The sequence below is a fragment of the Acyrthosiphon pisum genome, chromosome A2 (assembly GCF_005508785.2).
Source record: "Acyrthosiphon pisum isolate AL4f chromosome A2, pea_aphid_22Mar2018_4r6ur, whole genome shotgun sequence".
Taxonomy (NCBI): Eukaryota; Metazoa; Arthropoda; class Insecta; order Hemiptera; family Aphididae; genus Acyrthosiphon; species Acyrthosiphon pisum.
In genome coordinates this window covers 33,239,351-33,252,201 of record NC_042495.1, presented here as the reverse complement: position 1 = coordinate 33,252,201, position 12,851 = coordinate 33,239,351, and the positions used below count along the sequence as shown (strand labels likewise).

At 28.1% G+C, this 12,851-nt stretch overlaps 2 protein-coding genes across 5 annotated transcripts in view; both read left to right on the top strand.

Moving 5' to 3' along the window:
* Positions 1–5,786, top strand: part of LOC100168387 (kelch-like protein 2) — a 15,696-nt gene extending 9,910 nt beyond the window's left edge. The window contains exons 1-11 of one of the 3 annotated variants that reach the window (XM_016803556.2): positions 439–678; positions 1,790–1,941; positions 2,001–2,223; positions 2,303–2,478; positions 2,791–2,887; positions 3,009–3,165; positions 3,236–3,348; positions 3,407–3,718; positions 3,812–3,952; positions 4,648–4,897; positions 4,989–5,786. In XM_016803556.2, the coding sequence (XP_016659045.1) occupies positions 1,832–1,941; positions 2,001–2,223; positions 2,303–2,478; positions 2,791–2,887; positions 3,009–3,165; positions 3,236–3,348; positions 3,407–3,718; positions 3,812–3,952; positions 4,648–4,897; positions 4,989–5,176 (1,767 nt within the window). In that variant the 5' untranslated portion in view covers positions 439–678; positions 1,790–1,831 and the 3' untranslated portion in view covers positions 5,177–5,786. Of the gene's footprint in view, positions 1–438; positions 679–1,789; positions 1,942–2,000; positions 2,230–2,302; positions 2,479–2,790; positions 2,888–3,008; positions 3,166–3,235; positions 3,349–3,406; positions 3,719–3,811; positions 3,953–4,647; positions 4,898–4,988 lie in introns of those variants that run through there. The other 2 variants (XM_008183722.3, XM_029490536.1) reach the window with 2 other exon arrangements.
* Positions 1–12,851, top strand: part of LOC100574055 — a 158,945-nt gene that overhangs the window by 40,063 nt on the left and 106,031 nt on the right. The window lies entirely within an intron of this gene.

The following is a 12,851-nucleotide window of genomic DNA, read 5'->3' as shown; positions in this document are numbered from 1 at the left end:
TTACTTTTATTATCTAATTATTATAACAATCTCTTTATTTATAGGTATATTATTTTAATATAAAAGCCAATACCTATTTTTAATTTTCAAATAAAACATTTGACTATTTGAATAATATTGTAATAGTCTTTAAAACAAGTAATAATATTATATAATCAACAAATTGTTAAATTCAGTCTGTAAGTTATCTATGCATCAAACAACAACTAAAATAATAACATAACAGGTAAAAATTAATATGTAATCAACAATTAATTATGTCCGGCATTATGATAATAATAATAGACGGCAGTACAACTACGGAGCCGCGGTACTCACTTGGCTCAAACATGACCATGACTTGAAATAGTTACATATGTTGATAATCTACGCTATTATCCTCATCTGTGATAAGTATATGATAACAAACTCGCACATGGTCGGTGTCTCACACAAAACACAATGCCAAAATATTATATTCTGTGAACGAACCATAAATTTACTCACTCGACGTACTCAATTGTTTTGCAATAATCACTAATAACTATTATAATATAATTATTCGTTAATGTGAAAATAACTATATAGTCGTAGATTAGTGTATTACTGGATACAATAAATTATAGTCGTTCGACACTCTCAAGTTTGCGGATGAATTTAGGAAAGTTTTTATAAACAAGAAACTTCAAATTGTTTAAAGTAAGTTTGTTAAAACGATGATACATTTATAATAGGTAGGTTTTTACAATATCATAGTTTACATTACACTGATAAAAATTAGTTTAATTACATTGTAGATTAGGCATTGAGAATTATATATTTTATACTTTTTGATATTAATAGAACTAGGTAGGTACTTTAGTACTTACAACTTACTACTTAGTACTTACCACTGAACCTACTAGAGAAATAATAATACTCCATGCAATACAAGAGTTGCACGAGTGCATCTTCGCTGTTCGGTCCTAAATCCTAATCAGCGTCTTGTATCGTTAGTCGCGACTACTTGTTGTAACTAAATTAACTTAATTAAAAGTTGTACTTGGTGTATGGTTTCCATCTTACTAATGAAGTAAATAATTCATCATCAAATATTGAAGCAAGTTAGGTATATTATGCATTTTAAAATAGTAATTTTTGCATGAACAAAATACATGTCTTTTTTAAAAAATTTACTTCAAAATAAGTATAGCGGATTGTCTTCCCCTTGACAGTAATATCTGTTAACTTTAAATTTGATTTATGAAAAAATAGTTGAATTAATTTTGATATTAAAAATAACAGTAAACTTGTCGCATGTTAGGTTAAATTTTTGATTTGAGAAGGAGATACATAACATGGGTAAGACATTCTCATGATATCAACATACTTACATACTACTTATTTACTTAATTCAGAGTAATTGTTCGCTTTTCATCCGCCCAAACAACATACCACACTGCAAGGTCTAATTTCCCTTATACACAACAATATAAACTGTTATTAATTTTAAAAAAAACCTTAAAATTTAAAATGTATGATGTTAGTACCTAATGTACATTTTTCAATTACTAAGTGCATATCTTAGTAATTATGGAGGTAATTATGTTTTGTAATTAATCATCCTAAATAAAATCTAAATTTACAACTTGAATTGCAACATCTAGGTACAAGATATAAAAATATCTACTATTTGTGAACCATAGTTAAATATACATTTTGAATAAGAAAAGCTGATTTTAATAGTACTTTTTATTTCATTGATTAATCTTAACGATTTGTATTTATGCTTTTAATTTATTTTAAAATCAATTTCATGCACTGTTTTTAGCCTTAATTGTATCAAGAACCGGACTTAGTAATATAATCAGCAATGCAAAATACAAAGCAAATTTCGGAACCCAGTCAATGTGACCAAGCCAAATACGAGTATAAGAAAACGTCGTATACGGAGATATACAAAGTACTACAAACCTTACGCCAGTAAGTAGTAAATAATATTTTAAAGTGCTTGAAATATTAGTAACACATTTTTGTTTTAGAGATGAGGCTCTTTGTGATATAAAATTAGAAACAGACGATGGTGGAGTTATATTCGGCCATAAAGTGGTTCTAGCATCGGCTAGTCCATATTTCCTTGCAATGTTTACGAATTTTTTAGAAAAGGATCAAGATCTAGTTGCTATCAGGCAGTTGGACTCTGGTGCCCTACACCTCTTAATAGACTTTATTTATTCTGGGAAAATCTCGATCACTGAAACAAATGTACAGGTATTTATAAATAATTTTTATTTTATTATAAAAGACAAAATTGTTTATGTTGTTTTTTGTTTATTTTTTTAAGATTTTGTTGCCAGCATCGAATCTTTTGCAGTTACAAGAAGTGAAAAACGCATGTTGTGATTTTCTACAAGCACAACTATGTCCAACAAATGTTATTGGGATAATTGCTTTAGCTGATTTACATAGCTGTACGAAATTGTTAACAAGTTCAGAATTATATTTTCAACAACACTTTTCGTACGAAATATTATTTATTATACTCTGTTCCATCTAAGAGTGAACCGCTTTCGCGCACGCAGACTGAGCCGCCGAACAGTGCCTGATCCCCTATGCGATGGTTATACGTTCTGTGATTGGCGGACAGTCATCGCCGGCCGTCGTCGACCGTCAGGCGCCCGTGTTAAGACTCTAACCGATGTCCGGATTGTGGTGGGAATGCGCGGAAAAAACGTGTTTTGGTCAGCCAAGTGGTTCACTCTTAGATGGAACAGAGTATATTATGTTTCTATAAGGAAATTGTATTTATTATTGTTAATATATGATTCTTAGGGACGTGGTAGAAGGAGATGAATTCCTATCCTTATCATCTGAACAAATCGTAAAGTTAATCGCCAGTGATGAACTTATAGCTCCATCTGAAGAAAAAGTATGCAAAGTAAAATATATAGTAATTTTTATATTTCAGTGTCCAGTATGGATGAGAAATTTAAGTAACCTGCGTACATAAATGTAGTATAAATAATTTATAAGTATATTAATTGTTGTAGATATTTGAAAGTGTTATCCAGTGGGTAGAACATGATTTGGATTCCAGAAAACAAATTTTGCCCCAATTAATGGAACATGTGCGTTTACCGTTAACATCGAAAGATTACATATTAAAAAATGTAGTTGATGAACCTCTTCTTAATAATTGTTTTAAATGTAAATTAATTTAATCAATATGATTTTTGACGGATTAATAATTTTGTTTATATATTTATAATTTTTTAAGGCAAAGATTACATACTTGAAGCATTACGTTTTCATTTACTCAAGTCAGAAGAAATTATCACAATTCCACATAACATCCGGACTAAACCTAGACAGCCTGGTGGTACACACAAAGTATATATTTTATATTATATTTTTGTTTTGAATATATTTAACTATTTAATAATAACAGGTTATTTTAGTTGTTGGTGGATCAGGGACGGATCTATTTCATGACGTATTAGATAGTACAGAATGGTATGACCCAAAAAACAACCAATGGCAGACTGGACCAAAAATGATTACACCACGTTATGCCGTTCGTCTAGCTGTAGTAAATGATAATTTTGTGTTATGTTTGGGTGGTAGAAATTCCGAATCAACTTTACAATCAGTTGATGGGATAGATTTATATTCAGATTCACCTCATTGGAGACCAACCTATGACATGTTAAGTAAACGTTGGGGGTTTGCAGTTGGCGTGATAAATAATTATATTTTTGTTGTAAGTTAAATTCAAATAGTACGTATTACTTTATTAGTAATTTCTGTTATAATATAGGTACTAACATAACATAAATTATATTATAAATTCAAGGTTGGCGGTCATGCTGAATATAGTTTTTTAAACAGTGCAGAAGTTTTTAACTGCAGAACTCAAGAATGGCATACAATATCTAATATGTCTACTAAACGAGCTGGTCATGGGCTTGGAGTACTGAATAATCTTTTATATGCGGTAACATTTTTATTACTTTATGATTTTAAATTTGTAATAGGTACGTTTGTTATAATATTGTAATCAGAATAAATAAAGACCCCAGAGAAAAATCAGGGAATCCACTAAATAAAAAATATAACTTAAAATTATAAATTCAAATTTTAATGATATACTAATTCAAATAATTGTTTAAATACCGTCTTAGTTCAAAGACTTTATAATTAGAAGAGAAACTGACTTGTTTCATAACCGCCTTACTATAATATATATTTTAGCATTATTAAAACTGTATTAATTCAGTTCAGAATTGGGTAGGTAGTTTTGATGGTTTATTAAAGCAGAGATTGTATTTTATTCAGCTTATTGTCATACCTAGTTCTCCGTATGTTGTATTAATTCAATATAAAATTGCGTTTATCAATTCCTAAATAATTCTAATAATGTTATTAGGTAGTTAATTATATTGTTTTTGCTTGAAAAGAATAATACAAACTATGTAAATGTAAATGTCTCGATTTTAAATTTCTTATAATTGTTAAATTTATACAATATTAAATTTGATATAGTATATTAACTTTTAATAAATATTTGAGTTCATAAATATGTATTCAATCACTGTCATTAAAAAATGCTTAATATTGTACTGCGTAGATTTTAAAGTAAGGGATTTTTAATCTACAAGTTGTTTTAATTGAAATGTGTATTCTGTATAGGTAGGAGGTTTTGATTCAGAGCATGAATTAAACTCCGTCGAATGTTATCATCCCAGTCTTAATAAATGGACACCAATTACAGACATGTGTGTACGCCGCAGTGCAGTGGGTGTTGGAGTATTAAATGGTATAATCTATGCTGTGGGTGGTTGGGATGGACATCAGGTTTGGAGTAGTGTCGAAGCATACAGTCCAAGTACAGGAGTTTGGTCTACAATTCCGGACATGCATTTGAGTCGACGTGGTGCTGGTATAACTACTCATTTAATATATCTTAACTATTGTTGTATGAAACATACTTTTTTAAATATATTTAATTTAAGTTTGACTTCTCAATATAGGTGTAGCTGTATTAGGTGGATTATTGTATGTCGTCGGTGGTCAGGACAGAGCTTCTGTTCTGGATTCTGTAGAATATTACAACCCTAAAACTAATACCTGGACCATGATCACAGCGTCGATGAATGTTGCTAGGTCGTTTGCAGGAGCTGTAGCCATTGATGTTCCACGATATTTTAAAACTTGTTAGCATTCATATTTTTTTTTATTCAATATATTACTACTGTATCATATTGTAAATAATATCTTTATTGTTTTTCTATTAATTTAAAGTGTTTGAATGTTTTATGAAAAGGTTTTTCGTACCTACACTATAAATAGATGGCCAATGATAGGCCACCATAATTTGATGGCAAAGAGGCCAAAAGTTGTACCTATGTACAATTTTTCTCAAAATTGTTTTATAAGTATTAGGTTAATCTTATATAAATATCAATTGGACAAATTTAACAACACATGCTTCTTTTGTCAAAAACAACTCGTTTAATATTTTGTACTTGTAATGTTATTGATAATATAGAATATGTTTATCTATTCATGTAAAAAATGATTATGTCCAGACATATTTGTAATATAGTATTTAGACTCAAATAAAAACACGTGGAACTAGTAACGAAGGGCCATATTATAGAATGTGGGGTGATTAAATTTATATATAAATATACGCACTCACTTTACACACATATACGCGACACATATATCACATAAAATATTATAATATTCAACACCTCTCCGATCAGACATTTAGTAAACATTAAAATTTTCACATATCGAACACCTAATGATGACTTCATCTATACTATCTAATGTACATAATACAAATAAAAGGAAAGTACAACGTAAATATAGAATACACTTTTAAGCTAATCGATATTAATTAATATAAATAGAAAGCTACATTCCCAGAAGAAATTATTCTTAAATAATCAAATCATAAATAAGTTATTGTTTCAATATTAGAGGAAATGATAATATAGATAGGTAAATTATGGTATACAACATAGTGCAACGTCTCACGTTTGTATAGTGGTGTGGGATAGGTAATTATAATATTAATCACGTTATTAATTATCATCATAATATAATTAACCTATACCCCCTTACTAAAGTCTTTACTTATTATTGCGTTGTTATTTTTGTTATCGATTTCTAATGGTATTTCTCCTACCTCAATCATATTCCACTAAATATTGAAATGTTTTATACTCATCCAACATACCCAGAAGCACATAACGAATTAAAAAAACCATCGTCAAGAGTAAAATAAATAAATATTCCTGAATGAACATTCTTATCTTTTTGAATTTGCATCAAACAAAATTGACGATTTGCATTTTATCATAAAACCATATTGATTTAATTATAGATGCACGTTCTTAGAGACAAAATATGTATTTAATTATATTGATAATTTATAGTAATATGAGAAAAATGTTTTGTAGGTAGTTATTTAATTGTATTAACTGTTATTTGCATATATATATTTCAAATTATAAACTCATAAGACCCCACTCGATCATTTCTTGTGGGACCTATGATCTTTTTGAAGAATAAACTAAATAAAAATAAAAATGCCTTAACTCATATAACACGTTTATTTGATTGTAAATGTAGAAATATACAACAATGAAAAATATGACATATAACATATTAAATACATATAATGAGCTATCATTTTACAATATAATCAAAAAGGTTTACAATAATAATTAAATATACACAAAGACCAGTTTTTCCAATTATTGAATTTGCTTGCATTACTAAAAGATTGTCGTGTGGTGACACAAACTTCTGTTTTAATTGATCAACTACTCCGCTTTTATTTTTTTCCTATAATTTAAATAAATTGAACTTATAAAATATAATTATTAAAATGTATATACTAAAAATAATAGTCCTAAAATATCAGTTTACAAAAATATAAAATGTGCCTATATCATATTGGATCCAATGTTTTTTATGCTTTGAACATTTATTACAAATTATTAATCTTGATAGCTAATCTATAGGTTACCTAAGTCTGATTATTATATAATAAAAAAAAAAAAAAAAATGCTAACATATCCATTACAGTGACTCAATAATGAGGTACACTCAATACTTATACAGCAGTAGGTAGTTTTTTAAATTATTTTAAAACTAAAAACAATTACCTTCATCCATCCAACCCTTGGAATGCATTCTTTTTACTTTCTGTATTAAACATTTTAGTGTTGATGACATGCCATGGTTATTTATAGAGGATGAAAGCTTATTCGCTGGTTTGTTTAAATCATATGATGTCTAGAAAAAAAAAAACTATTCATATTAAACAATTTCTTCGAAGCAAATTTTTTTCGTTACTTTTGATAATATTGGTCCTACTAATTGTAGTATTGTACTTAAACAATGCATCTGTAGTTCATAATTTTCATAATTTTCTTTACTTCAATCTCTAATGCGTGACAAAATAACTTTTTTTGGAACAGCACTCTTTCTAAAGAGTTCGCCAATAAATCTATCAAAAAGAGTACTTTATATATATTTAAAAAAAAAATAAGGTTATAATTAATTAAATAACATTAATTCAAAGACACCTGCAATTGCATATGGATTTTTTATTAAAATCTAATCGAAAATTGTTTAAAGTGGACATACGCCTCTTCGGTACCTGGTAAACAAATAATAGTATGTATACCTAAGTATTATTGAACCCAACCTTTTAAAATTAGTAAACTCATTTTGAATTCAGAATTACATGTAATTTCATACAGGAATTAGAAATTTAAAAAAAAAACGTATAAAGGTTATATAATATGTAAAGAAAACCATAGATGATAATAATCATAAATCATAACAAAATATAATGACAACATAACTATTTACCATTTTATCATTTTTCATCTTCTCTTTCAATTTGTTTAATTCTTGTCGATAGTTTGTATAAAATACATCGTAACATTTTTTCAATAGAACTTTTTGAAATGTAATTTTAGTATCTGTAGCAAGTTTATTAAACTTGGGGTCATTTATCATACATGCACACATCTGGGCGTATATATGTGTATAATTTTGTCTTTTTAAAGCCTAAATGGATATAATTAAAATGCAATAGACAAAATAAAAAGTACCTAACGATAATATTATCAAGTTCAATTAGAAGTTAGAACTTTAATCTATATTGAAATATACATACTCGATCAAATATTATTTCCGTTATGTCATCGAGTAGTTTAACATCATGTATTGGCAAAGCAATCATTTTTGGAACTTTGTTACTTTACCGGACACCCTTTTTTTTGCAATTTTTTTTTTTTAGAATTATTTAGTTAACTATACTGAGAACGATGGTGAAGTCAGAATTTGGCGGTCGGACTTAGTTCCGAAGTTATGGCTTAATGAAGTTCGCTATTTTGCGATTTTTGCGCATTCGCGCGTCACTAGTTTACTGCATCTATTACGAATATTAATTTTTTTTTTTTTGAAACCTATGTACTTCAACGAGTTAAGAACGACGGTTCAATCAAAATTAGATAGCCATACTTCGTTTTGAAGTTATATGCTAAGGCAGTTTCGAATTCTGAGTTTTTACGAATACGCTCGACGCTCTAGAAGCTCCCTACGCCTGCCGGCTCCTGCCGGCTCCTGCCGGCTCCTGCCGGCTCCGACTAATGAACCTTATGTAGGTACTAAGGCACTAAGCCTATACTACAATTATTACAATAATAGATTAACTGCTATCGAGTTTTCAGGTAAGAGCGAAAAAAAATTAATATTCGTACCTAATAGGTGCAGTGAACTAGTGACGCGCGAACGTGCAAAAATCGTAAAATAGCGAACTTCATTAAGCTATAACTTCGAAACTAAGTCCGACCGCCAAATTCTGACTTCACCATCGTTCTCAGTATAGTTAACTACATAAGTCTAAAAAAAAAAAATTGCAAAAAAAAGGGTGTCCGGTAAAGTAACAAAATACCCTAAAATAATACAAATTAAAAAAAAACAATGATTAAAATGTATAAATATTTAGAGACGACTAACACTTAATAACACTTAATATTGCATGAATAATAAGTAAAAACTATTCCATCTCTAATTGTTTACACAAGTGCAAGTGAAAGAAAAATGAATAATAATTTATAATTTTATCTCTATATTGTGTACATTAATAAACGATGTTTATGTTCATCGCCAGGCAAAATAAAGTAGAAAATAGCAATTTAGAGTTTAATTGTGGTGTTGACTGTTGATTATTGTTTCCGTCAGGTTAGAATGTTGGATTAAATTATGTAATAATGAACAATTTAACTTATTTAACATATTATGTTAATTATATACCTATCAAAGAAGCATTAACATTGTATAAAAGTGTAATATTGTGCATAACATTGTATAAAAGTGTAATATTGTGCATAACATTGAATACTTACAATGTTATTTATTTGTTCCATAATCATTTTTTTTTCAATTTTATCAATTGCAGTAAGTACCTATAAACAATCAACTGAAAATAAAATAAAATAAATTATAAGAAAGAAACAGATTTAAATTTAATAATAATAATACATTAATACAAAATTCTATTTAGAAACTGATTATAATAAAAATCAAATAATATGTTAAATCAAAAATTTAATATTTACTGCGTAGGTACTTTATATAGGTACGTATTATTATAGTCCTATTTTTAATTTCATAATGGCTCAGATTTGTATTATTATATTAATGATAATTACAATATTACCATTAAAGAAATTACATTTTTCAAACATTAGATTGTACGAAGAAATGAACATCAGTAGATACGTATTCGTTTATCATGGTGTTCGAATATCACGTTATTCGTGATTACTTCTTTATTAACCTAATATCAGGGCTTGAAACCGATTGAAATAATTTCGGTTTCGGTTTCGATTTTGTATATCGGTTTTGAAATTTTACGATTTCGGTTTCAACTTAACAATACCAGTATTAAGAAATTTCGGTTTCGGTTTCGGTTTGGAATACCGGTTTCTAAATGTTTCGGTTTCAACTTAGGAATACCGGTATTAAGAAATTTCGGTTTTGGTTTCGGTTTTGTATACCGGTTTCTAAAGTATTTTCAGGGGGCTATGTCGTATTGTCGTCTATACAATTGTCATTCTTTGTTCCGTATTGTCAATTGTCATATTATATAGTATTTGCTATAGTAACTTTAATTTATGTCATTACTATTTATAAAGCAACTAATAATTTGCGAATAATGAAATGTTTATCACAAATTAATTATGATCTCAATTTATTATGATTATTAGTATGCGTATAATGGAATTACGTATTTAAAAACACGTCAGTAAAAAAAATAACGTTCAAGTTTTACGGTTTCGATTTGAATTTACTCCCGTATCCATTTATTTCGGTTTCGGTTTTAAATTATAATACCGGTATCCAATTTTTTCCGGTTTCGGTTTTGATTTTAATACTGGTATCCAATTTTTTTCGGTTTCGTTTTTGATTACGGTTTCGGTTTCGGTTTTAAAACGGTTTATAACGGTTTCTGAAATCGGTTTTGAAAACGGTTTCAAGCCCTGCCTAATATTATATGCCAGTATTTTTAAAAATTAAGTTGTTATTTATTTATTTATCAGGTTTATATACCTATACTTATTTTTAAGTTTTTATCACTTAAATTGCAATATGTTTTATGATTTTTCAAAAATAATATAAAAATGTTGCTACATAGTACATAATATACCTATTTAAGCATATTTTGAGAATTTTGACTACTTATTTCAATAATTTTTAATGCAACAAGTCAAGTCCTGAACCCTAAATTTATTTATATACGAAAACTTTAAAAACTTGGTTTTAATCTATACTTAAAACACCCCCCATTTCATAATCCTGGCTACGCCACTGATTGTAATTGTATCAAATATATGTTATACCTGCATTACTGCAAAGTTCGTTAATAATTAATATAAACAAAATTATTATGCTAAAATTATGACTAATTCTATATTATCTTTACAATTACAATTACTGTCACATAAAATAATATACCTTACTTGTGGTTATTTGTGTATAGAGTACGAAAGCGGACTTCACAGACCTGAGATCGATGGCGACAATTGAACAATTAGTATTTATGCGGCTATTATATATATAAATTATTATGTTGCCAATTATTTGTTATTATTCATAGCGCACCAAGTAACCATTCAAATAACCTATAGGTACTAATGTACTATACTTAATATCAATATTATGCTAATGAAGGCCAAGTATTAAATAATAAGTTATAACAATAATTAAATAATATTAAATATATTATAATATTTTAATTTAAATAGAATATTATTGGTGGAAACATTTAATATACATTAAGATCATATATTTATTCAATGCCGTAAATTGTTTTAAATAGGCAACACATACGTTTTCTTGGTAAAAAAATGTCTGGAGATTTTTAATTGAGCTATTCACTTACGTAGGAATACGTATTCTTAAATACGCATAGTATTTGCTATTAATAATAGCTGTTCGACAGATTCATTAATGTCAATTTTAGCCTGTGCTGCAGCAGACAGTAATGTTTATTTTGAATTTTTATCTGGCATATCAAAAAAAGACAAAATTGCCAAATTTATTATTAGCATGTTAAATACAAAAACGAAGAAAAGTATGCATAAAGAAAGAATAATATTATTAGCTCCTTATTTTTTATCTAAGAATTTCGTTGGTGGTATTAGTATAATTGATGCAATGGATACACTGTCTTCTACAGCTCATAAATTGTTAAAAAACATGCCATCTTACAAAAAGATAAATCGATGTACAGATTTAACGTGTGAAGAATTTTCCATGGATCAAAGTTATGAAGTTGTGAAATTCACTGCTTTTGATGGAAACATAGATATACAAAAAGAAATGGATCATTTTTTAAAAAATGAATCTACCATTTGTACCTACTGTAGTTCAGTAAGAAACATTACAGTGAATGTTAAAACAAATGTTTTAATTGAGCTGCTTTCTCTTCCAAAAGGTAAAGTATAATTATAATTTTGTACCTTAAAAACTAATGCTTATAAATAAACATTAATTCATTTTTTTGTTTAGAACTTGAAACATCATTACATCAACAAGTGTTATACTGACATTAATATAATAAGCGAAGAACACCAAAATTACGCTGGAGAAATAATGTGGACACTGGATGAAATACCAAAAACATTAAATATAAATGGCCATACATATTATATCAGAGGAATTGTTGCATTTAATAATGGCATACGTACAGGACTAAGAGTGACAAGTGGTCACTATAAGGCATATGCATTTAGAGCAAATCACTATTGGGAAGTGTACAGGGGCGGAGTGGCCGGTCTGGAAATGGAAATTTTCCAGATGGCCTGGACCATACTATGGCCTGGTAGCCTGGCCATTTTGTTAGATTTTTTTTTACAATTATAATAGTACATTGTAATAGTCTCGTACAATCGTATACTCTTATGAGAAAACTTTGGATATACAATTACAAAATATTTGTTACATAAATATAGACATCAAATAAAATTAAATCAATTGATATAGGTAGGTTATTTTTTTAATAAAACACACTTATAGTGTGTGGTCTCGATTCAATCCAACAGAACTAATTACCTACTAAGAAATAATAAACTGATAAGACGCATTTCCGCCTGTTGAAACCTGCAAGTTGTTCATCTATACCCTATAGGGCTATAATAACTAATGTCTAATACTAGTATTTTGTATTTATAATAACTAATGTCTAATACTAGTATTTTGTATTTATAATAATCAATGATAATACATATTAATTTTGTATTATTGGTCACCTTACTTTGGTCATTGTTATTATCTCTATCAATTTCAATTTATTAAAA